Genomic DNA, 25,430 nt, shown 5'->3' with positions numbered 1-25,430 from the left:
GGGGGACAGGGCTATGGGGGGGACAGGGCTATGGGGTGAGGGGCTGGGGGGTACAGGGCTATGGGGGTACAGGGCTATGGGGGGAACAGAGCTATGGGGGTACAGGGCTATGGGGGGGGACAGGGCTATGGGGTGAGGGGCTGGGGGGGACAGGGCTATGGGGGTACAGGGCTATGGGGGGAACAGAGCTATGGGGGTACAGAGCTATGGGGGGGGACAGGGCTATGGGGGTACAGGGCTATGGAGGTACAGGGCTATGGGGTGAGGGGCTGGGGGGTACAGAGCTATGGGGGTACAGGGCTATGGGGGTACAGGGCTATGGAGGTACAGGGCTATGGGGTGAGGGGCTGGGGGGTACAGAGCTATGGGGGTACAGAGCTATGGGGGTACAGGGCTATGGGGGTACAGAGCTATGGGGGAACAGGGCTATGGGGTGAGGGGCTGGGGGGGACAGAGCCATGGGATAGAGGACAGGGCTGTGGGGTGGGGGCCAGAGCCATGGGGTGGGGGCCAGGGCCGGGCCAGGCTGCACAGCCATGTTAGCAGCTGTAGGGACAAACCGGGCCCCAGGGCGAGGGGGGACACGGGGGTCTTGGGGGGGTTTTGCACCTGAGCGTGACCTCCATGGTCCCCGGCAGGGGATGCGGCTCCGTCGCTGCGCGGGCTCAGCCGAACCCCACCGGAGTCAGCCGGTGCCGCCGGCCCCGGGGGCTCCTTCCCCTGCGCCAGGGCCGAGGGGTTGTCCCGGTGGGACCGGGGCCCGTCTGGTCCGGGGTGGGTGGGCAGGGTCCCCGGGACGAGGACAGGCCACCAGCGAGAGGCGGGGGGCAGTTAGACCTGCCTTACCTACCTTTGGGGTTAAAACTTGAACTAAACCCAGCTAAGCCGGAGCAAAACGGTGTCAGGAGTCTGCCTGGAAGCTTGCGTGGTTTTTAAACCTGGTTTTAACCCAATCCGGTTTTTATGCCAGGGCATGGAAACGCAAACTGTTCGCTGTCCGTGCCGGGCTCACAACCCGAGGTGGAAGCGGTGCCAGAGCACCCAGCGCGCAGCAAAAGCCACAACCCACGCTCGGGGGAGAAAGTATTTACAGGGCAATTGCGGCCCTGGGGGGAGGCGAGCGAGGCCAGGCTCCATCTTAAAGGTCTTTTCCAATTGAAATGGTTCTACGGTGCTGTGACGCGCACGGCTGCTTCAGCAGGAATTCCTCTGGGGGTTGCGGGAGGGAATTCGTCGAGTAAAGGGTGTCGGGGGAGCGAGCAGGTCCAGGGGAAATCCATGGTTTTCCGTGAAAGTGAGTGCTCAGCGGGGCTGTGCCGTACACCGGGATGCACGTCGGCTCGCTGGCGGCGCAGAGCCTGCGGTGTGTGACAAAAACGTCCCCGTGCGGGTCTCGGGGGAGCATGTGCTCTCTGTGACATCTCCTGCGGTGCGGGCACGGGGGGCCCGGCGGCTGGCGGGGCCGTGGCTCGGTGCACGGGTTCCCGCTGGCGACGGCAGGCGTTGGTCGGTGCTGCTGCGGTGGCCGAAGCGTCGGTTCCTGTGCCGACGCCGTGCCGTGGGCTGAGCTGCTGATCCGGCGGATGTGCAAGCCCCTGATCCTGCTAACGGCACGTGCTCGCCCCGAGACGGGGACGGGGCGGCCTCTTCCTCGGCCGTGACTGTCCTGCGTCCCTGTGAGGAGGAAGAGGAGGAGGAGGAGCAGACGTGCCGTGGAAATAAACCTTGTGAAACCGCCCGGCTTGCAGGGGCGTGCATTCATCCCCAAGTTTTGAGCCCATCAGCTGATCTCAAACCTGCTCTGCGGGGTGCGAAGCGAGGCCGCTGCCCGTTCGGGGGGTGGGGGAGCAAAAAAACCTCCTTGTGTTTTAGGCTCCCTCAGCCTGGGCAGCACCCCGGGGCCCTTGAGGGGCCGGTTTGGTCAGGCTGGGGGGGGACCTGGGGCCCGTGAGTGCAGGCCTGGGAGCCATGGGGGGCCCATGGGTGCAGGCCTGGGGGAGCCTGGGGGGGACCTGAGGTCCATGGGTGCAGGCCTGGGGGAGCCTGGGAGGGGACCTGGGGTCTGTGGGTGCAGGCCTGGCCTGGGAGCCATGGGGGGCCTGTGGGTGCAGGCCTGGGGGAGCCTGGGGGGGGACCTGGGGTCTGTGGGTGCAGGCCTGGGGGAGTCTGGGGGGGGACCTGGGGTCTGTGGGTGCAGGCCTGGCCTGGGAGCCATGGGGGGCCTGTGGGTGCAGGCCTGGGGGAGCCTGGGGGGGGACCTGGGGTCTGTGGGTGCAGGCCTGGGGGAGTCTGGGGGGGGACCTGGGGTCTGTGGGTGCACACCTGGGTTCTGTGGGTGCAGGCGTGGGGTCTGTGGGGTCAGGCCTGGGGGGAACCTGGGGGTTTGTGGGTGCAGGCCTGGGGGGGGGACTGGGAGGGACCTGAGGTCTGTGGGTGCAGGCCTGGCCTGGGAGCCATGGGGGGCCCGTGGGTGCAGGCCTGGGGGAGCCTGGGGGAGCCTGGGATCTGTGGGTGCACGCCTGGGTTCCGTGGGTGCAGGCGTGGGGTCTGTGGGGTCAGGCCTGGGGGGAACCTGGGGGTTTGTGGGTGCAGGCCTGGGGGGGACGGACTGGGAGGGACCTGAGGTCCGTGGGTGCAGGCCTGGGGGCCGTGGGGGGGCCGTGGGTGCAGGCCTGGGGGCCGTGGGGGGGCCGTGGCCGCCCTCACACGCAGCCGCCAGCCCCGGAGGCCCGCGGAGGCCGCAGTGCCCCGAGCAGCGCCGGGGCCGGTGTCACGGACCCGCCCCTTCCGGTGGCGGTGACGCGGGCGGGGCGCGGCGGTCCCGGTGCTCGTCCCGGTGCTGGTCCCGGCCCCGGCCCCGCCGCCATGCGCAAGTTCTTCCAGGAGATCAAGGCCGACCTGAAGTTCAAGACCGCGGGGCCCGGACAGAAGCTCTCGGAGCCGTCCCGGTACGGGCTGGGGGGAACCGTCCGGTAACGGCGGGCCCGGCGCAGGGCCGGGGCGGACGCGGGTTCCCGGGCGGGCCTGACCAGGCCGGAGCCGGCCCCGCTCTGCTCCAGCTGCCGGTATCCACGGGCCCCGCGGCTGCGCTGGGCCCGGCGCCACCGGGACACCGGGCTGGGAGCAGCGACCGACGCTGACGGCCGTGCCCCGGGCGGGGGGGGGGGGGGCTCCCGCGGGGCCCCAACACTCACCGGTCAGCGATGCCGCCGGTTCCCCGTCTGCCTCCCCGGGGCGAGGGGGTAGGGAGGCACCGGGGCCGGTAATGGCGGTGACATGTCGGTGGCCGCGTCCGGGCCGTCGCGGTTGCGGAGCTGTTGTGGTCCCCGGCCGTGGCGGCGTGGGCGTGGGTGGGGTGGCGGAGCCCGTCTCCTCCCGAGCTCTGCTGCTCCGTCCTGCCCAGGGTCCCCAAGGAGAAGCCGAAAGCCGAAGCGGCCCCGAAGCCCCGTCAGGCACCGACGGACGAAGCGCAGATGGCGGCGGCTGCGGCGCTGGCCCGGCTGGAGCTGAAGCCCAAGGCCAAGCCGCCGTCCTCCCAGGAGGCCATCAAGAACCAGGGTAGGAGCTCGCTGGAGGACGCGGGGGGCAGCCGGGACGGTCGCAGGTCGGAGCTGAGGTTGGAGAGGGAGATCCGGGGTAGACGAGCGCTGGGCGCAGCTCCGCAGGATGTTGTGGGGTGCGGACGGTCTCTGTTGACCGCTGGAAACGGGGGTCGCGCTCGCCCCTGGGCTCTCAGGGCAGGGACAGAGCGGCCGGGTAGGCGTTCGCTTCCCCGGGGCAGCGCCGTGTGGCGTGAGGCCCCCTGAAATCGGCTGAACCTCTGCCCCATCCGCCGCCGTCACCTGGGTCTGTCTCTCGCAGTGAGGAAGGAGCTGATGGCTGAGGCGGCTGCGAGCGAGGAAGGGCTCTCCGCGGAGGAAAAGGTACGAGAGACGCTGCTGTTCCCGGCTCCGCGCCCCTCTGTGCTGCTGTCCCTGCCCTGTGCGGACGCGCCGTGATATTTTTAAAACCCGAAACCCCCCAAAACCTTCCCGCGGTCAGTTTGGTGCCTGGTTTTGTCTCCTGTAGGACCTCGCCTCCCCAGACAGGGAAGGGGCAGCTGCCCCCTCTGTTTCAGGGGTCTATTTCATCTGCCCGTTGACCGGTGCGGTTGTAAGGAAAGACCAGAAGGAAAAGCACCTCAGAGAAGCCATACAGTCGGTAAGTGCCACGTCTGCCGGCTGCACGGCTTTCCTTCCTCGTTTTAACTCGTTTTGGGGTGTAGGGTCCCCTAGAGCAGTGACCTCTTCCTCCCCTCTGCCTTCTCCCTGTAAAATCTTCCCCGTCCCCCATGGGCAGCTCTGTTCCGCTGTAGCCGTGCAAACGTCCGGCCAAGAACCCTCCCATCAGCTTGCTGGAAACGCTGGGACTGGGAGCTCTGGCCCTGTACTGGTTTTGACTGGGACAGAGTTAATTTTCTTCATAAGCAGCTGGGATGGTGCCATGGTTTGGATTTGCAATGAAAACAGCGTTGATTACCCGTCGGGAACGGCTAAACTCGGAAACAGTGAATAAATTCCTTTGCTTACACGCACAGCTTTTGCTTCACCTACTAAATTACCTTTAGCCCAACCCACGGAGGGCGGTTCCCCCACTTTTACCCTTCTGATTCTCTCCCCCATCCCACGGAGCGGGGAGCGAGCGTGGTGCCGAGCTGCCGGTCAGGGTTAAACCACAACAGCCCCATCCCTTCGTGCGGAGTAGTGCGGCTCCCCCCAACCATCATCTCTCCTTCTCCCGTAGTATTTCTCCGTAGACCCGGTGGCTGCTTCGATCATGGAGATTCACACCTTCAATAAGGACCGGGAGAAAGTCCGAGTGGGCGTGGAGACCGTGGCCAAGTGAGTGTGGGCTGCGAGAGGACCGAACACCCGGGCAGCTCGTCCCTTCCCTGCGGGGCAGGTGGATTTTCTTGCTGTGCTCCAGGCAAAGTCTAAAGAAAACCAAACCCAAACACTTCAACAGTCTTAATTGTTAGTTAAGAAATAAGGTCAGCGTCTTGCAATTAGTCCCCTGGTTTAAGAGGTTTGGGAGCTGCTGGTTGAGATCGACCACCCCCATCTTCTGTCTGACTTGAGCACGAAACACAGACGTGTTTTTACTTTCCTCAGTTTTTCAGCTCTTTTATCTGCGAGAAATATGCTTGTCTCTTCTCATAAATTGGGGTAGCACGTCCTGAAGTGCCTGCTTTGATCCATGCAGCGCATTCCCCTTTCTGCAGGTACTTGGATAACATCTATCTCCATCCAGAGGAGGAGAAGTACCGGAAAATCAAGCTGCAGAACAAAGTGTTTCAGGTGAGATTGAGACTTCTGCAGGTGCTCTGCCGAGGAAAGTCCTCACCTGGAGCAGACTACATTTAAATTCTTTCCTTTTCTTCCAGGAAAGGATAAGCTGCCTGGAAGGGATACACAAATTTTTCCAGGCTATCGGGTTTGAGACCAAAACACTGCCTGTTCCAGGACAAGGTAAGAAATCCAAGTGTATTAAACTGGAGTCGGGGGCTCGGGGGTGGCGGGGCATTCCAGGGGAGGCTAGCGAGGCAGCTTTGGCGGCCGAGAGCGCTCTGCAGGCTGCGACGCAGGCTGTTACTCCACAGCTGTAACAGAAACAGCCCCTCACCCTGCGGTTTCCCCGTTAAGACATTACGTTTTCTGGAGATCCTTGCTCTTATATTTCCTACATTACTCCTGTAAAGAACGAGAGGCTCTAATCCCATTGTTTTGGCTGTAGAGACCACAGAGGAGTACTACGTACTGAAGGAAGAAATGCTGACCAAGCTGGAAGACCTCAGGGACTACAAAGAACAGCTTTTAAGCTCTGAGCCCGTGAGAGCCCAGCTGGATCGCCAGCTCTCCGTATTCAAACCGTCGCCTGAAGCTGCTCGGTTTGAGCTGCCGAATGACTTTTACAACCTCACCGCAGAAGAGATCAAACGAGAGCAGCGGCTCCGGTGAGCAGGCTCAGGAGGGCCCTGACAGCCCAGCCAAGAGCTCCTTCGTGCTAAAAATCGCTTTCTCTCTAAAGGACAGAAGCAGTGGAGAAGGCTTCGATGCTGAGGACAAGAGCCATGCGAGAGAAAGAAGAACAAAGGGAAATGCGGAAGTACAACTACACCCTGGTGCGAGTCCGGTTTCCCGATGGATACATCCTCCAAGGTAAAAAGAAGACTTCTTACCCTTTCTTCGTACACCCCCCAAAAGCTTCTGAGAATACTCATAGCGTAAGAGTTTAAATAATAAGCAGGCCTGAGGTGTGCTGGATGCAGCTGGTAGAATAAAGCAACAAAAGCCAGAGCGGGATGATGTTTTTCTAAGAACTCTTTCCACCTCTGAGCCCTCCACCTGCCCAGGGTTGGGACCGTAAGCCAGGGCTGAGTGGAGAGGGAAGAATCTCAAGGCGCTGTTAATTAAAAGCGTGCTCTTCCCAGGCTGCCGCGAACAAGCTGGACTCATTAGATCAGTTTGTTAGAGTAACCAGCGTGGGGTTGCCTGTGTGGTGTCAGGCTATACGACAGTAAAAATCCTCTTCAAATTTTGCAGTAGAACTCTGGAAATCGTTTCAGGCTTTCCTGGTTCTTTGTTACAGGCCAGCAGGGGCTCACAACAATCGAAGTAATTTTTTTTTTTCTTTGGGGATTCTGCTTTTATACTTCTCAGTTGAATCAGGCTGTTTCTGTGTCACTGAAGTAGTTCATAAAGTTCGCGTCAGTACGTGAGCCCCACGAAACCTACCACAAAAAGGTTAGATTTGGTAAATGCCAGAGACGCTCTCAATCTCTCACCTTGTTTTCTCATGGCAGGGACTTTTTATGCACGAGAATCAGTATCTGCGCTCTACAACTTTGTGAGAGGAGCGCTCAGAGATGACTGGCTGCCCTTTGAGCTGTTGGGACCCGGAGGTCTCAAACTGACGGATGAGAACTTGGCCTTCAATGAATGTGGGCTGGTGAGTACAAAAAGATGGCTGGTACCTTCCACAGGGGTCTTCAGGTTGTCACAGAGTCATCTGCTGCTCATAGCTTAGAGAGAAGTTTGTGTCTTCTGCTTTCAGTGCCCTAAGTTGTGCTCTGGCCGCTTCTTTTTAAGCTCGAGCAAACAAACAGCTGGCTCAAGGCGAGGAGGTCAGTCTGGAAGGGAACGCGGGCTGCGGTAGCTGCCAGCAGCTCTGTCACAGGCTCAGCAGCCACGCTGGGAAAAGAGGGAGGGCGGCAGCTGTGAGGCAAGCGCAGCTCTAGCACGAGGCTACCGCCAGAAAGCCTAAAGCAGAATCCTCTAAGGAGCTTCTTGCAGAAATCCACACTTGTCCTTTTTAGCTGGAGTGCTCTTGCTAAGTTTTTCCAGGTCCGTGAACGTACACGGCATGTTACGAGGTCAGAGTGTAACATTGCTGTAGCTTAACGCCCCACTTTTCTGTTCCAGGTGCCCTCAGCCCTCCTGACTCTCGCCTGGGATGCAGCAGTCATGGCAGACATTCAGGCAGCAGGAAAGGAGCAGCCAGCAAGCCCCCTGAAACCAGAACTTCTCTCCAGAGTCCAGACACTCTCATGAAATAAAGGGGAGTGGATTCAGTGCTGGTGGTTTTAGACTGATCCTTCATTTTCTGATACAGATCGTTGGAGCTTCCAGCTCTGTGACCTCAGAAATGACTTTGGTTTAGCTCTGCAGAGCGGGAGTCTCGGTTCTGCCCTGTCCCACCCGCCCTGCAGTCACCTCCACGCTCCGGTACCAGGCCCAGGACTGCTCTGAACGGCTTTACAAACCCCGTTCTAGCAGCGATGGCTTGAGGGGTTTCCGAGACCATGACGAAGCAGCGCTCCCCTCCCTTGGAGGAGGGATGAGGTGCTAGTACTAGGCTGGATTACCAACCGAGTGAGCCTGGATTATCAGGCTGGACTTAGAACTCAGCTTTTCCTTTTGCTTCTGTGTGCACTGTAACTCCTATTGGAGAGAATATATTTACATAAAGTTATGCTTAGTCTGATTAAATGGAATATTTAAAGACTCAGTTCTGTTCAAAGTTCTTTGAATCGCATTGCTCTTAGAGGTTTGAAATGCAGACGAGCTCCAGTCAGTGCTAGGGCTGGCACTGGTGTTACTGGTGGAGCTTTTCACTTCACAGCACCCAGGGGGACACCAGGAGACCGGCAACAGCTTTTTATGGTGCCCAGTGGTGAGAGATCAGACCTCAAGCTACAGCCAGCGTTTTAGGGAACTAATTCACCGTCTCAGAAGCCCTACGAAGTTAAAAGCGATGTGCACAGGAGGCTGATAATCTGTCGGTAGCCTGATGTGTAATTAATACCAGGAGAAACAAGTTGCATTTTTCTGTTCCAAAGGTAAAGCCCTGCTGCTGTTCCTTGGAGCAAGTAAGACCACAAACAGGATGATATAGATATTCAAATATAATTGTACATCATTTATACCCAAGGCCATGCTATACAACATTATGAACAGAGTAATTCCCCCAGTGGCATCACAATAAGCTTATTTCAAAATCCCTCCACTAGTTTTAGAGATAACTTAGATACCTTCCATTACAAAGAAGTATCAAAATTTCAATAATGCTTTATTAAGGACAGATTAATATGCAGTATTTAAGCTAAAAACTAGAACTAAAAATTTAAGCTTCCATCTGGTCTGAAGCAGAACAAAGTGCTGTCTTCTCTTTACAAGAAATATGGAATACTTTCAAGTATCTTGTTCAAAGATACACAAGGTTTAAAATTCTCTAACTCATTCTACATACATACAGAGAAGTTAGTAGGCAAGTCTCAAACTGTATTAGATGGGCTGACCACGCTGGTGTCCTGGTGAGCGGCTCTTGTGCCGCTGGATTCTGAAACTGTTTCAGTAACTGCCAACGTAGAATCTGCAAAGTAGAAAATGTGTTGGTTCGGGGGTTTTTGGTTTTTGTTTTAAATATCCTCATTAACCTATCAGAATTTGACTACTATATGCTTTATCTGTCTTAGCTTGTCTGCCTGTATCTGTTACACGTCTCCTTTTCAATACTATTTAAAAACCAGTTTAATATTGGGTTAACAGCAAGCCAGAATAAAATTACTTCGACCATAAAAAGGATCTTCGTAATCTTTTCAGCGCTCTAGACTTGGGCAGACTTACACAAATACAGCTGCACGTGTGTCAACAAAGCCCAGGGAAGGCAAGCTTCTGAATAGCATCCCTGTCCTCAGAACAAGAGGTTGCAAACCTGTAGCAAGGCTTTCATCTCACTGCAGTCTTATAATAAGCAAAAGCAGCTTAAGATTAAATGCAAAGCTTCTCGTCAAACAGCTGGTGTGGAAGGCAAGAGGAGGAAGGTAGCATCAGCTGAGATAGAAAGGAGAACCCAGATACATCTAGAATGGGTCAAACACTACAGAATTTAAGGCTTTGGGAATATGCATGAGCCCTTATCTATCAATTAGAGGAGCTGCCCAACAGAAAACCGCCACTTTCCTTAATTCAGGTTGTGCCAGCAGCATTGTGAAAGAGCTCTATTGTGAGAGCGGTAAGAAAGGGCTCGGAGGTTTTGAAAGTGGTTTAGAGGAGCTGAATGCACATCATGTGGTTGGCGTTAAGTCATTGATCTGTACGATCAAGTACATATAGTTAAAACGTGGCTGAGATGAAAGGAACCGCTCCACATCCTCATCCCACTGTTTGAGTCCGTAGCCTGAGAGGATACGCTATAGCAGTGGAGCTTTAAAAGCAATTTCTCCAAAGGATAACTGGGACACAAATATAAGCAACTGCTTAGATCCTGGAGCAGAGCTGCACAGTGTTGATCAGAGCCCCCACCTGTCAAACACCCGAGAGCTTGGTTATTATCCGACGTTATTTCCTTCAGAACAGACAACTCAGCCTGCGCCTAAGACTTCAAGGAGGTGGCAGAGGGGAAGTTACGCTCCAGATCTTGTCAGTCCTGGAAGGGCTCTGAATAGAAGTATGCACACCCCAGAGACCAGCCCTGCTCAGCAACATTTACCAATAGTTAGTGGATCTGCTGCTACTGAGCCCAATGTTTGCTTTTCTTACCAGAAAAAAAAAAAAAAGATTACGTGGTAACACTGGCAGTCAAATGCTTGTCACAAGCACTTTGCACTATTTTTGACTGGAGGGAGGAGGGAAGAAAGGGCAAGAGAACTGTAAATAGCAAAGAAGCATCTAGAATAAAAACAAAAAGCAGAGAAGTACCTAGAATAACACATCTACAGAGAAGAGCACAAGGCTTGGTGAAACAAGTGGCAGAAAAACCACAACAGTTTTAGCCACACACTGTTCCCACTCTGTTGTGCTCTTCCTTGTGGGAGCGAGCATCTGCCAAGAGACTGCTATCGATTTATTTTCCCACCTTTGCCTGACTGTATATCCACAATCATGCAGTCGTCATCTTCCTCATCTTCCTCGGTGTCTGCCTGAAATCCATCCATCTCTGCCACTTCAGCCTTGCAGGGGGGGAAAAAAAAACAAACCCACAAAAGGTATCAGCTGTGTATCGGCAAGCTGCCGGCACTGTGAAGGACTGCAGCGGGCACTCCTCACCGATAGGACTCGCAGCACGGTCTGACCGGTTGGGCATATTTGTAGGGAAGAAAAAAAAGCAACCCCTGGCTCTGACAGACACTGACTTTTGAGAAAAGGCCTCATCTGCAACGGCACGTACAGCAGAAAGCACGCCAAGCTTCTGCTCCAAGTTGTTTTGCTATTACGCCATGTGATGAGCAGCCTACACATCGAAAAGTCAGCTCAAGCCTTAATTGAAATCTGATTCAGTGTTGTTGTTTATTTGGAAGGGAAATCTCAATGTCTCCCCCCTCTGCTGATTATTTTGGATGCTTTCTTCCTTCTGAAGATGGAAAATGACTTTTGCTTGTCAGGTTTGAAACACGTTCTCCTCCCAAATCCTCCTCATCTTTGCCAATTAACTTTTATTCAGAGAGGGGTGACAGTTCTTCCCTTGGTGACCTTATTTGCCACCATGGGAGCAGCACAAACTACTCATTTCTCATTTGAGAAAACAAATACAAGGAGCGATACAAGCTGAAGTTGCCCACTATTGAACAGGTGTGAATGTTTTTGGGTTTCTTTTCCCCCAACTGGATCTGTGGAATGAAAAATCTCAGACCTAGAACCTGCTCCCCACCCCCTACAAGCTGTTCCAAGGGAAGAAATTTTAAATTTACATCTTTAATGAAAGTCACAGCTCTCAGATTAAGTATTCCCCTCCTACACGTGTGCAGGTACTGCCCACTTCAATACAGAGTTGTTCTCTCTTATGTAAGAGCACCTTTACGTACACGAGTCTTGGCGTGAGCGACACGTGCCGGGGTAGAGAACTTGGCAGTCTTGACCTACCAACCGTTCCTAGGTTCTCCTCGAGCTCCAGCCTTGCTCGACAAGGAGGATGGGATCTCAGTACCTGAGAGGTGCTGACTTAGACGTCAGGCATGAAAGGCTTTCAGGACTCTGACATCTTAGCTCCGAGCCGCGCGGCACCACACCTCACAAGGGCAGCTCTAAGATGCTTTCAAGAGCTTTGAAGAATTCAGGCTGGTGATGTAACTCTAGTAAAAGCCTTTGTTTCGCTATTTCTGCTCAAGTAGCTGCTTATAAGCAGAATTTCCAGTGGGTGCCAAGCAGAGATTTTTATCTGTGCCTTTATTTAGCGTATAAGAAAAAACCCAAGCAGATGGAGTTTGGAGGCTGAACAGCTTCTCACAAGTCCCTGATCCCTATCAATACCGAAGTGCAGAGCTTTTTCAGTAGAAAAGCCAAAGCAGCCAAGAATAAAGTGGGAAGCATGAAAAGCCCTGTCTGTGGCTTCTTTCCTCACCCCCTTTGTCCACAGGGGATGAGGTTAATAAATCCACTGACAGTGCAAACCCTGTCCTACCCGTAGGTTTGGATATCACGAAGCTTAAGGACCAAAAGCCTCGCTGTCCTAAATGTACGACAGAGCATCACACAGCAAAAGCACCAATCACATAGTTTTCAGCCACCCTTTTAGATGATTAAGCTCTTAATGCTACTTGTGGTTACCCTGAAAAGCAGAAGCAAACAACAGGAAGACCACAACAAAGCTTAGAGCTAGAGTAGCAACTACTCCAAATCCATCTCATTTTGTTCATGTGAATTATTGTATTTTTAAACCAGCTCTTGAAATTCAGCTTTATGTACGACAGTATAAGCCAGAGACTTTACAGACTATTACGGGTTGAGTTGCAGCACTTACAAATCGCATTTAATCAGCAGACGTGCAACTGATGTAAGTCACCAGCTCAGGCTATACATCTGGCAGCCATACACACACATAAAAACCTGCATACAAATTATATACAGCTGTAAAACCAAGGGCAAGCAGACACTCAGAAACTATTCACAGCTTGGATGCAATCCCTGCCAAATAGCAGAAAATGGAAGAACAGCAGGAGAGCAACATTTCAAGTGGAACAGACAGTCCAAACTGGAGAGACACAAAAGAAACCCATCTCTTTAGAGTCACATAATTTCACTTGCAAAAAAGGGTCTTTTTGTATCGAGATCTGCGGCTTAATATTTTGACTCTGCTCATGGCAGATCTAGGCCGATCTGGGAGGCGTGCCAGGACGCTCGCCTACTGAAGACGCACGGCTCCATTCCCGTCATTCCTTACTGAGGAAGCGCACCACAAAAGGAACTCACCTGTTCAGCATCCCGAGGCCTTTTCATGAATTTAGTGATGGACATGCTTCCGGTGGACTTCCTCTTTACCGACATGGGGGCGGTCTGCAGGACCGCCGCGCCTGGCACGCTGCCACCCTCCTCCTTCCCTGAAGAAGGGACTTGCGTGACGTAGTTCCATTGACAAGGGACAGGGAGGTGTTCTTGATCAAAACGCTTCAGCACCTCCGAGTGAACGTACCAGCACATCCTGTATTCAGGTCTTTTCTCGTACACAGAGTTCTCGGAAATTATTCGCTTTAGCCTGGCTTTGGAAGGGACACCGCTGTCCTCGCCAACGGGCGTCTGCGGCCGGGAGGTGTGGGGGCTCGCAGGGCTTGTGTCGCTACAGTCGGCGGCTGCAGTCACATCACTGAACAGTCCTTGCCGGCAGCACTCCTGGAATTCCTGGATGATCACTTTGCTCCCGTTCACGTTGCCATGCAGCAGCGGCAGAAGCTGGCCAAGGACTGCAGAGAAGAAAGGATGCACAAGGGTTGTGGGGAAGAACTGCTTAAAGGTTGAGAAAAGCCGGGCTGATAGTTTCTATCAGCGCACAGGCTCCAGAAAGAAGACAAATAGGTTAATTTTAGATATGGGATTGTAACAGGAGCTAAATGTGATGTAGAAAAGTCACCCCCAATAATAACGGCCCGCTGAAGTGAAAGCTTCAACCCCTATTCTCGCCTTTACGTGCGTTATTCACATCCCCGCATTAATCACGCGCAAGAGATACTCAGTACTGAAACCTCTCACGCAAACTAAATCCTCTCCCCTGAACAATAAACAGGTCGATGGGCTTGAGCGCTTCCAGCAAGCAGCCCTAAATCCGAGTCTACCAAAGTCTCGTTGGCTTGATTTCCTAGATTACTCAGAGCAGGAGGTTTTGGAGAGCGTAACTCAGGCCATACTGGACACAATGCCGGAAAATTCCTTTCCAAGATCTCTCATGGAGATTCCTTGGATTTCAGACTTGTCATGAACAAGTCACTGTGATTTTGACACTCAATACAAAAATCTATTAGCTCCAAAGCAGAGTACAACAGTGCGTAAGTACAACTATTTAGCTCTTCAGGTCTTACTTTGCTGATCTTTTGCTCTTTTTTTACTACATTTCTGTATCTGCTGTTCTTCCTCTGCAACAGGTGAATCCAGAATACATGCTGTGAACTGCTGGAGAACCTTTAGGTCCGCATTTGTGCTGCTGTCATTTTCTGCACTTTCCCAGACGCAGCCAATTTTCACGGGCTGTAGAACATGGAACCTCTTCCCCTTGGCCATCAATTCATCCCACTCCTTTGCTTTCAGCTTTTGACGAACCTTCTGATTCTCTGGATCGCACTCCTAAAGCCACAGGCAAGAAAGAATTCGAGACATCCATTCCAGGAAAAACAGAAGCTTTTTAAACCCAGCTTTTTATCACGTTCCCTGAGCTACAGAAGTCTGCTCCCAAACCGTGCAGATCTGAGAGGAGTTACACCACTGCCAAGACTCCACGCTTTCTTCCTCTGCCAATATTTATCACACGATCCACTGGAAACAGAGACGGAAATCCAGCGACACCCAGTTCACTTACTTCTGTCACTCCTTCATCCTCAGATAGGTACCCATGGGGTACAAAAAACCCATCGTCATCATCTTCATCCTCTCCCTCCTCTTCATCATCCTAAAAATAAACTCTGCTAATTAGAAATTACACTGACAAGTGCAATTGGGTCAGAAAGCTGGTTTTCAGCACGTGGAATTCTTACCCCTTCACTGTGGGAAAGACTTTCTCCGGGTTCTTCCTCTTCCCATTCTTCATCGCTATCTACTTCGTAGTCCAGAAGTTTCTAGAAGAAACACCAACAGGCCATTTCTGTAAGCGATTTGAAAGCGTGCCGCCAGACCCCCTTCAGGGTTTCAAAACTCAGTAGCAAGAGGGAACGTGCAAGTGGATCAGAAATCCCAAGGAACAAGAGAACTTGGCCAACCAGGTATTCACTTCAGGAGCATAAAGAAAGAAAAGAACCCAACTACACCGCCCGTGAGGTGCTTACACTGTCCTTTGACCAAGGATTCCTGGGACGGATCACAGTGGTTTTCTTGTTCCATGTGCCCCAGTACGCAGGACGGTGATTCTCACAAAACTGCAGAAGTTTCATTCTACCAAATTTCCCCCTTTCAGGAACAGCATCTGTTTTGCAGTTATCCACTACCACCACGTCACTGTTAAAACAGGAGACCGCCTTCAATACTTCCAGAACACTCCCCTGCTGCTCAGGAAAACATCTTATAGAAAGTTTACGTTCGGCCACAATCCCAACCCAGAGCTTGAGTTCATTAGAACAGACACTCCCAATGCGCTTGGAAGAACGTCGGTTCCAGACAAGCCACCTCCCTCCTCAACTACAATAGCTCTGGTTTAGCCACAGTATGTTTATTGTTTAAAACTATGAAAGATGAACACCAGCAGTGTCCGGTGCTGGAGGCAGCTGCCTGAAGCACAAGATTTCCTGCGGGGAAGGATTTGAGAAGCATTGTATGGAATGAAGGAAATCTACAGCATAATGTACTGCTCCTCGTGGAAACAATTCTTGCACAAAACAGATATTCAAAGAAAAGCTCCATCTTTCCACCATCTCCAATATTAGAGCCAGGCTACCTCAAAACCATTCTGTAGTTCGTTACATAAAAAAAAAAAGTGAAGAAAACCCCCAAAACACAGACTAACCTGTTTACTATGTCAGCACTGTTATTGACAAAAGTAGGTCCAGTTTTACGCGGTTTACGACACTTTAGATCCCTCAAGAAAGAAACATCACTATTCTGTGCACGCAGGAGCTTATCCAGCTGTTCTAAGAAGTCTGGATCCAGGGCAATACGACAGAGGGGAGCTAAGACCATGTTCTCCTTAATTTCAAAAGGAGCAAACTTTCCACAAGAGCCAGCAAGAATCTGAAATATTAAGTGAGGACCGTTAGGGTCTGAACACCTGAGAAACTGCAGTACCAACACATTCAAGATATACAACAAACCTCAACACAAGGTGCTGATGGCTGAATGAAGATTTAGGTTCATAGAATCACAGAACGGTTTGGGTGGGCAGGGACCTCACAGCCCACCCAGTGCCACCCCTGCCGTGGGCAGGGACACCCTCCACCAGCCCAGGTTGCCCAAAGCCCCATCCAACCTGGCCTTGAACACTGCCAGGGAGCCAGGGGCAGCCACAGCTTCTCTGGGCACCCTGTGCCAGGGCCTCAGCACCCTCACGGGGAAGGATTTCTGCCTCACATCTCATCTCCATCTCCCCTCCTGCAGCTTCAGGCCATTCTCCTTGTCCTGTCACTCCCTGCCCTTCCTATCTGAGACTCCAGCAGATCTTCTCAAGGGAATCTAGGTCTTTACAGCCAATGCAGCAGGAGACAGAGCTTTTTACTAAAGCAACTACAAACTTCTTTTGTACTCTCTGCTCTGGTCACACTTTTTTTTTTTAAAAAAATCCTTTACACTTCTGAAATTAGGAAGTAAGATATACTAATGCTTTGTCCAGCTAAGAAGCTCTAAAGGACAGATCAGAAGGAAATCAGTGCCTTTGTTAGGAGATGACTACTGGAAGACCAACAAACACAGGAATAGTGACATCTCACCTTCGGGGCTTGTGGAGTCTTTGGTTTCTGGAAGAACCTCGTAATTTCTGCTTTCTGTGCATTAATACGCTGAAATCAGAATCAAAACGCAAGTTATAAATGTAAAGGTAGGACGAGGCCTTATAATTCAAGGTGAGCTCATGCATGACCCAACTTCAAATCTAGCGAGGTATAAAGCAAAGTCCAGTCATTTACCTGCTCCTGTAACTCAACAAAAAAACCCCTAATTGTCTTCTCTAACACAGCTACGTGAATTCCAATGTCATTGCTAATGCAAAGGACAGAGTTTACTCATGGGCATTGAAAAAACAAATGCAGAAAAGACTTTAACAGGTAAAAGCAAAGACACCGACACCTACGAAAGTAACCAATGAGAATCCTGCACAACGTAACTGGCGGAGCAGCACCACCGGATCAGAGGGGACAGGCTGCACGCCGAACGGATGCGCTCACTCCCAAGCGGCACCAAGGCAGGGTACGCTGCCCGGAGAACCACAGTAGCTGCGGGAGCCCCGTTGTGAATGGCTCAGCAGGGCGCCAGGGAGCCCGTTAACATAATTTCATCATAGCAGAAGAATTTAAAGACAAGCTAGAGAAAGCATTTACCTTTTCCTCCTCTCTCAACCGTTTCTCCTCTTCTTTCTTTCTCTTCTCCTCAAGTTTTGCCCTTTAATATAAAATTCATTTTTATTGTCACAAATCATCAAGTGTTTATTTGCACGGAGGAAGAGGTGAGAAGCCCCAGAGCTTGACTAAGACCCTACCGTGCAAGGCAAGAAGATAATCTACTAATTCAGTCAAGGACCATATTTGGTTAAGCCTACAGAAGACTCCTCGTTCCTTCTAGAGCAAATATTGACCTATTTTAGCCACAAAGTTGCTAGGCTGCTTCAAGTTTCCCTCAATACCAGGAAAGGGTATTTACGGTATTATTAAGTTACAAACAACTTCCTCAACAGACAGGGCACGAGTGCCAGCAAAATTGCAAAAGTACAAGCAAGACTGGTCACGGAGGGAAAAATGCGTGGAGCACGACAGCTCTTTTTCAGCCGTTTCAAATCAGAAGCCCGGGTCAGCCTGAAAGCAAAAAGTACTGCTGAGACCAGGTGTACACAGCCTTTCAAACGTCTAAAATACATCCCGTGACAGAGAGGCACGTGCTGTTTGACCAGTACAGCCTCTAGAAGGGACAGTTAAGGTGGGTATGGAAAGGTGCTCACAGCGCTACGCGTTATTCCCCAGGACCCGTGGAAACCAAGCCACTTACTCTAAAGCTTCCTGCCTCTCCTTGCGTTTCTCCTCCTTCACTCTCAGCTTCTCCGCTTTTTCCTTTTCTTCTTTTTCTTTCTTTTCTCTCCTTTCTTTCTCTTTCAACTCTTTCTCCTCCTCTTTCTTCTTCTTCGCCTCCTCCTTGGCTCGCTCTTTGGCGGCTTTCGCCTCTTCTTTCAGCCTTCCCTTTTCTTCCCTTTCCGCTTGCAACTTCTGCAGCTTGTCTGCGCGCTCCTGATCCTGGTTCAGAAACAAGCCGTTAGGCAAGCTGTCTTTTTGTGCACAGCAATAGTAAACTCGAGTAAAATAAGGACTTCACTGCTTCAGCTGCGATACCAGAGTAAATTCTTGCACCTACCCAGTGCCTGACCCGCAGCATTATTTCTAGCTATCGCAGGACACGAGGTTGTTAATCGCAGGTACCTGTTGCCTCTGCCAGCCCAGCTACCACGTACCGGCTTTCTGAAGTCATTAATTGTTCTTTTCTCCTGACAAACGAAGGTGTTTCCATTTGCTAAGCACTGAGGAAAGGTTTGTATTCTACTCGCTTTATATTTGCCCTCTTCATTACCAACATAGCATTATGGAAAATTAGATGGGAAACTTTTTACATTCTTTTTTATTTATTTTAAGGTTTCAGATTGTTTCCAAAATACTTTCTTTGGAAACACACACCTCACGAGCTAAGCTTTCATGCTTTTATATGAACGTAAGGCTAGCATGATATAAGTCTAAAAAGCGAGTCTGATCTGATTTTGTATTATAAACCCATAAGGATTTTCTGACAATGTTTTTTACTACCTCAGGCAGTAATGCGAGTCTCCAAACTCTGGATTGTGCAGCTGCTTTATTAGACCTGGAGCTCACAAAAAAGAAATACTCGTCACTTGTTTTAGTCTACGTTAGGTAATCAGACAACACCAGGCGCTCTAAGCTTATTTAAGGGGTACTACAGGAACAACGGGGGGAAGATCACATTGAAAGTGTTGCTGTTCACAGTATTTCCTCCCGAGGCAACTGAAATTCTCATTATGGGTCTACTGACATACAGAGGAACATGGAACGCTTACTAAAAAATGACAAATTCAAGAAAGACAGCTTCCCTACGTTGTAGGCATTGGTGACTTCACCAGGAAACCAGGGTACGTCTGTGCTCAGACACACAAATATCCTCACTGTGGATTTTCAGCTTCGTTTTATTTATTTCACATCTCTTCTTGGCAACGTCAAGACTTACTGAACAGTGTCACAACGTACAACTAACTGCAGAAGGCAACCAACATTCAAAATGATGCCATGGTAAAAAAAGAAAAAAAACCAATACTGGCAGAACCGAGTCATGGTAATCAGTGAAAATCTACTGGGTAGGTTGGAAAATGGTGTGAAGTTAACAGCAGGATTGGTGGGTCTATTTAATTCTTAGTGTAATAAAGCTTCCATTCTCATCTCTCCCTCGCATTACCATTTTTAACATACATATAGAATGGAAGAACACAACAGAATGGACTTCTACATGGGGCGCTGTAAAAAGCGAGCATCTCGGGAGCAGGCTCAACCACATATAGCTCATATAAAACACAGACCAGTCCCCTACCAACTTTATAAACTAGTTACTAAGAAACACAATAAGAATTCGTAAGCACAGGCCTTCCCAACTGCAGTTAAAATAACACCCGGTTTTCCAGCAGGCAAAGCCCACTCGTACAGCACTGACTGTTCAAAAACTCCATGTGATCTGTCAGCCTCCTTTATATTTAACATTTTATGCCCAAAAGCAGAATGGACAGCAAAATTATTGCACCGCCCGTTTGTTACGGAACAGGGTTTGCCAACTAGCTGCATTCACGTAAATAGAGATTGGAGCTTGAGTGTTTCCAGCAGCGACATCCAACAGGTTCTTCAGCAAACCATAAAGATAGCAGCCCGTTTGCCTCACTTATAAACGAGGAGCAGACCCTGTGTTTCATGGCTTAAGAAGGGGACAGAGTGAGAACAATGAAGCAGGAAACAACCCTAAATAGAAGGCTCTTGAAGATTTCTTGGATCTGTCCACTTAGCAGGCTGCACCTACCCTCTCTCAGGAAGGGTTTGGAAAAAAAAAAAAATTTCTCGAAAGCATTTTGACAAGCAGTCAGCAACATTTACGGTTTCTTAATATCTTACCACAGCGCAGAAAAATGCGGTGCAGGCCACCCACACTTCATTACGTATGCATTAAGAAGCTTTAGAACGAGCCAAGTACTTTAACTGCATGCATTAAGATTCTTTCATATTCATCAGTGAGGAAAACCAGGAAGAGAGATGTTCGAAGTGGACTAAGATGAAACGCAAAGGGCTTTGCTTACTATTCAATGCAAAAGCACAGCAGGTTAACTTTCTATGTCAGTGAAAATGCCTTACTCTTTGCAATCTCAGCTTCTCCTTCTCTGCCGAACTTTTGTGGAGTTTCTGAGATACCTGGAATTACAAAACGCAAGTTTTAGAGATCCACATCATTCCCTTTCCACGAGGCACTAGAACTCTTACTAAAAGAGCAGCAAGCTTCGTCTGAATTATATTAACATTGTTCTTGCAGATTACTATATTCAGCAACTTAAGTATGCCTTCAGTATAGGATATAAGAACACAGTTCAAGCATATCTAATCTCACTGATTTACATTTAAGCCTGAATACATCTAAATCCTTCAGTTTACATTAAATCCTCATGTTACTCAGTTTTGCATAAACAAATCCCTCTAGTCTACTCAGTTCTAAAGTATCATTTGCAAGGGAATATCACATGCCGAAAAACAAACAGAAGCTAGAGCTGCTCCAAATCACGAGAGCACAGCAGAGGACATTTAATTATAGCAAAGTCACTTCCTTCGAGTTAAACTTGGTTTGTTGTTGTTTTTTTGGGGTTTTTTTTCGCATCCTACCACTTGCTCTTGCTATGATATTTAGATATAACTTCCTGAATACAAGGATGTTATCCATACATTAACACTGTTTTTTCTTGTAATCCTAGTGCTCTCACTCTTCCACTAGTATCAGCGCATCAACCCTAAGCTCCCAACAGGTCACACTTCTCATTTCTCCAAAAGCTGTTCTTTAAAGGGAAAAAAAAAAAAAGGTATTTTACACTTAAGAGCATTGTTCATAGACTGGTCGAAAGCTTAATTTGTCAGTATTCAGCATACGCTGGCTTAGGTTCTTGTATGCCCCCCCGCTTCCTCGCCCTGCCATTCGCAGTATGAGGTACCACGCTCACCCCTGTAATTAACAGACCAACGGCTTTATTTTCTGTACTCACAGACATTTCAGTTGACGCAGCGCAAAGCTGCATCAGGAGATTCGAAATTTGTCTGACACAAAATAAGAACTCTTTCAACTGGGAGCTTTAGTTTATCAGAGCTGTTTCCACCTGGGAAAACAAACACGCCAGGACAGATAACCGTACAGGTCGAGGTGCAGAATTCCCATTTTGGGAAGCAGCATGTGAGCTGTTCCTACCTTACTTCACGCCATGGGAAACCAGTAACTTGTTTGCATTATCGTAATACATCAGGAGTGAACTACTTTGTTGTTTGCTCTGCTACACTAGAAATACTTCATGCCTGCCTGAGTTTATATATTTTAGTGATGAAAGATTCAGAATTTTAACTGTATAAGAATTGATCATTTTTCTTGATAAGCACACAGCAGAAGACATGGAAGACCTGTCACATCGTGAGCTCCAAGCCCCAGATAACTCATCCTCAGCTCCTCCAGGCCAGTGAGGCTTTTTCTCACCTGAGGGACTATCTCTCCTTAAACCCCGGGGGGAAAGTTGGTGGAAATCTTTCTTAAAAGGCTCACGATGGCAGAAGAGGAAGGCTACCAGCCACTCCACCCTCATTTACCCGAGCCACAGACTCGATCCTCCACCTCTGGCAGCACAACCTTGACCCACCTTCCTTATTTCCCCCCCCCCTCTAGTAATGTAGTTGAGGAAAACAAATACACCAGTCATAGTCCAGCCTAACCACAGTTGAGGCTTAGCTACAGTGCTCAAGCATTCACTGGGACTGCTCTGCTTCACAGGTTTCACCATGGGTGACTGTACCCCCAAGAGAAACCTCCACACCTCACACTCTCTTCCCCAAAACGTCTGTTCACCGCTCAACCTTTCGAGCCACATGAATGTTTCAGCCACCTCCGCAAACACTGTTGTCCTTAGAAGCTTCACCCTTCAATACAGCACCCAAAATCACAACGTTTTAGGGTTTGTTGCCGGAGTGGAGGTACTAAACTGGAACTAAGACCACAACCAACCAGCTCAGACAGAGCTAACTTTGAGGTGATCCCTCCTGTGCTCCAGCCTTCGCTGCCCAACAGCATCGCGCGTCCCCAGGAGCGCTGTACGTGTGGTGACTCCTCCCTGAAGCAGCTCCCCGCGTCCCTAACGGGATGGCCGAGAGCTGGGGTAACATCCTCTCATAGTAATTACAGCAGCTTCATCAAGGATACAAGTTGTAAAACGCCACCTAACAGACGAGGCTGCTTTTGGACACTGTCCTTATCCCAATTACCAAACGTCCCAGAGCATGTGCTTCATAAAAATAAATACAAAATGAATCTGTAACAGAGTTTAAAGTTACATTCACACGATGCAAATACACCAGCAGCTCAAGACCAAGCAAGATTTAAATCCTTTAGCTATAGGATTTAAAGGAAGATTCAAAAGGGCAATAATTCAGTTGTTATTAACAAACCAACACCACCTTTCATACACTTCTCACAACCTTTGTGAGCATCCTATTCATTCTTCTCCCTACAAGCGCAGGAAACCAATACAACCTATCCACAGTGCAACAGCTTTTAAAAAATACCCAAGAAAGAGAGACCGACCTTCCTAACGGGCGTTGAGGCAGCTAAAGGACTCGTATTTCTCTTTGTTTCTGCAGCAGGCTGCACCTCAGGTGAGCTCACAGAGCGAGAGCTTAGCGAGGAGTTGGTAAGTCCAGAGTCTCCTTCGTGAGACCATTCCATGGTCTCATTTTCCGACGTGACGCTTCCATCCAGAGAAGCGACTTGAGGAGATTTTGCAGTCATAATATCCTCCAGGAGCACTACAGGCATCTTCCCCTCAAAGATGACGTCCTTCAGTTCGCTCTGATTCACCTTCATGTTTTCCACGTTGTTACGCTCTGTTAACCCGGAACATGACGGGATTCCGTCTACCAAACCTTCACCTTTACTCACTACGGCTTCACACCGCGCATCAGTGTCCACTGAATCATCCGTTTGGCTACTCTGAGCAGAATTCAGGCAACTCAACTGGTTTATCTCTCTTCCTAATGTGCCGTTAGGTATAGCTAGGGATGAAGATGCTTTTGAATCAAAATTAACATGGTCTACATCATCACTTAGTCTATGGCTGGAGCCCTTTGTCAGGTCAATAACAATTACAGTTTCACCTGTGTTATCTTTTGTGTTTTTCTGTATAAAATGGTCTAACGGACCCTTTCCGTTAACAAGTTTTGCAGCAAAATTCACATCTGAATCCAACTGGCAGTCGTTCTCCACGTCGTCCAGGGACGCATGCGATGCGTCTAGGGAGGAATCCTTACTGGGACCAAAACCACTCTGTGAGCTCTTTACTTTTTTGACTTCTGAATCTGCATCGTATTTTTCCTTTGGTACGGGATTCAAGCGTTTGAACGGCAACCGAGCTGAAACAACAACGTTTTATTATTTCAGTCACATCATACAAGACACTGGAGCGGGGGGGGAAGGGGAGGAATTCAAATATCAAGGTATTTTGTTAGTTCTTACGCACAAGAATTGAAACAGGTTACTCAGGGACAGTTTATTACTGCAAAGCCAATATATTTCACAAAACCAGGTCTGACACCTTCTTAGCGCGCTCAAGCCGCGCCGGGTGACAGCCGCTCCCTCCGCAGCCTTACCTTGTACGAGCTTCCGCGGAGGAACAGCCGCTTTGTCTCTGCACTCCATGGCTGGGAGAGAGAAAAAAAAAAAAATAAAATAACCAAAACCCACAAGAAAACCCACATGCTAAACCTACACCCGTGACAGCGTTGCCGGTGAACAACCTGGGAACAGCCGAGCCGTGGCAGCGCCCGACAGCTCTCCCCGGGGCAGAGCCCGGACAAAGGGGCCGGGGCGAGCCCCGCCGGTACCCCTCGGGCTGAGGGGATCTTCGCGCCCGCCGGGCCAGAGACCGACGGACACCGGCCCCCCCCCACACCCGCGCTTGGGGCCACACCGCGGGAGAGGAGGCCGAGCAGGAAGGAGGCAGCGGGGGAGGGCGACGGGCCGGGCCCGGGCCTGGTTCCGGGGCGCGGCGGCAGCTGCCGGGCCTCCTTTGTTACCCCGGGAAGGCCCCGCGCACCCCCGCGGCCCAACCGCCGCCGGAAACACACCTCAACCCCGGCCCCACCACGGCCTCCGGTCGGCCCCTACCTGCCACGGCGGGCGCCGCGGCCTCCCGCCGCTCCTCCGGCGGCGGCGGCGGCCGACCCGACCCGACCCAGCTCGGCCCAGCCCGGCCCGTCCGGTCCCGCCCCGGGGGCTCCCGCTCGTATTTGGCGGGAGCCGGGGCGACCCCGCACCTCGCCGCGCTGATAGGTGGAGCGCGCCCCACGTGACCCACCCTTCCGCCCGCTCCTCCCCTCGCCCGCCCGCGTCTCGCGAGGAGAGTGGGAGGGAGGTTCGGCGCCCGGCCTCGCCGCTGCCTCCCGATTGGCTAGTGCGACGGGCGTCGCTGAGTGGCGGCGGCGGCTGTCAGTCTGGCTCGCTGAAGGCGTTTGATTGGATAGCTGGGTGAGGGCCGGCGGGGTACCGCTAGGTCCTTACGCCTGGGCTCGAGGCCTGCCTGCTCGCCGGGCGGGAACCGGGGCGGCGGCGGTGCGGCCCCGGGGCCGGCTCCGGAGAGGTCGGGGCAGCCTTTCCCTAACGCCGGGCAGAGGGGCGGAGCCGCCCACCGCGATACGCCACTGAGGGACCCGAGCCAAGGCGCGAAATGGCGGCGCCGCCGCCGACCAATGAGCGATCGCCGCTGCGGCGCGCAAGCGCAGAAGGGACAGGCGGCTGCCGCGAGGGATTCTGGGAGCTGTAGTTCGGCGGCGACCGCCCGCTACAGTCACCCCATTTCCTCCCCAGCGCTATGGCGGGTGCTGGGGTTGGGGGGGGGGGGCACAGGCTGTTCCCTCGCGTCCTTTCCCGGCCTGGCCTGGCCGTCCCCGTGTCCCACACGCTGTCCCCCTCCCTACAGCCCTGGCTCAGGCGGTGCTGGGCCCCTCAGCCTGTCAGGGCTACGGGTCCCCAGCTCTGCCGCCTCTCCCCTCACTCCTCGCCTCTCCTCAGGGACGGAGCTCCCTCAGGTTTAGCGCTTTACCCCCGCACCGAAGGTGTTTCCGAGGACGGGCCACCTCTGCACGGGCCGCGCGTACCCGTTTCCTGTGGAAAGTTACCGTGCGCCGCCGCTGCAGAGCCGCCAACGGCGCTTTTGAGAGCCGCCCTCCCCTCAGAGGGGTTCCCGACGGCCAGAGATGGCGCTGAGACACCGAGCGGCGGCACCGGGCCCTTGGCGACGGCCTGGGGACACCGCGGAGCCAGAGGGGCCGGGGCGTATGGCGGCGCCGGACCCCGAGCGAGCCCGTCCGGCCGCCAGCTGACAGGAGAAAAACGTGGCTGTGGTAGAGAAACAGGACCCGGCAGGACCGGCTCTGTCCCCGCTGTCGCGACAAAACTCCCCGTGTCGCTGCTCAGTCGCAAAGTGAAGCGGCGTCGCCCGGCCGGCAG

General features: G+C 51.7%; 2 protein-coding genes across 6 annotated transcripts; one reads left to right on the top strand and one right to left on the bottom strand.

The window, feature by feature from the left end:
- The first annotated feature begins 884 nt into the window (after positions 1-884).
- On the top strand, positions 885-9,119 carry UBXN6 (UBX domain protein 6). The gene is given in 12 exon segments (XM_054805970.1): positions 885-1,707; positions 2,477-2,948; positions 3,404-3,558; positions 3,862-3,923; positions 4,069-4,200; positions 4,783-4,880; positions 5,261-5,336; positions 5,423-5,507; positions 5,773-5,992; positions 6,067-6,197; positions 6,842-6,987; positions 7,461-9,119. Coding segments are annotated over 12 exon segments (1,830 nt in total). The 5' UTR covers positions 885-1,583; the 3' UTR covers positions 7,590-9,119.
- CHAF1A (chromatin assembly factor 1 subunit A) lies at positions 8,426-25,430 on the bottom strand. 5 transcript variants are annotated; one of them, XM_054805145.1, is made up of 15 exons: positions 25,079-25,430; positions 23,573-23,623; positions 22,512-23,335; positions 20,042-20,098; positions 17,640-17,881; positions 16,979-17,039; positions 16,373-16,441; positions 15,457-15,680; positions 14,783-14,951; positions 14,495-14,575; positions 14,320-14,409; positions 13,826-14,087; positions 12,726-13,213; positions 10,396-10,489; positions 8,426-8,910 (listed from the first exon to the last, which is right to left on the bottom strand). In XM_054805145.1, exons 2-15 carry the CDS (start codon positions 23,619-23,621, stop codon positions 8,813-8,815), a joined length of 2,808 nt encoding a protein of 935 aa, XP_054661120.1. In that variant the 5' UTR covers positions 23,622-23,623; positions 25,079-25,430; the 3' UTR covers positions 8,426-8,812. The 5 variants fall into 5 exon arrangements, with proteins under 5 accessions (XP_054661120.1, XP_054661121.1, XP_054661123.1 ...); XM_054805146.1 differs by having other exon boundaries at positions 25,100-25,430; XM_054805148.1 differs by lacking the exon at positions 25,079-25,430 and adding an exon at positions 24,090-24,258.

This window comes from Grus americana, chromosome 28 (assembly GCF_028858705.1).
Source record: "Grus americana isolate bGruAme1 chromosome 28, bGruAme1.mat, whole genome shotgun sequence".
Taxonomy (NCBI): Eukaryota; Metazoa; Chordata; class Aves; order Gruiformes; family Gruidae; genus Grus; species Grus americana.
Note: the sequence above shows the minus strand (reverse complement) of the source record. Positions and strands in the feature narration are given on the sequence as shown.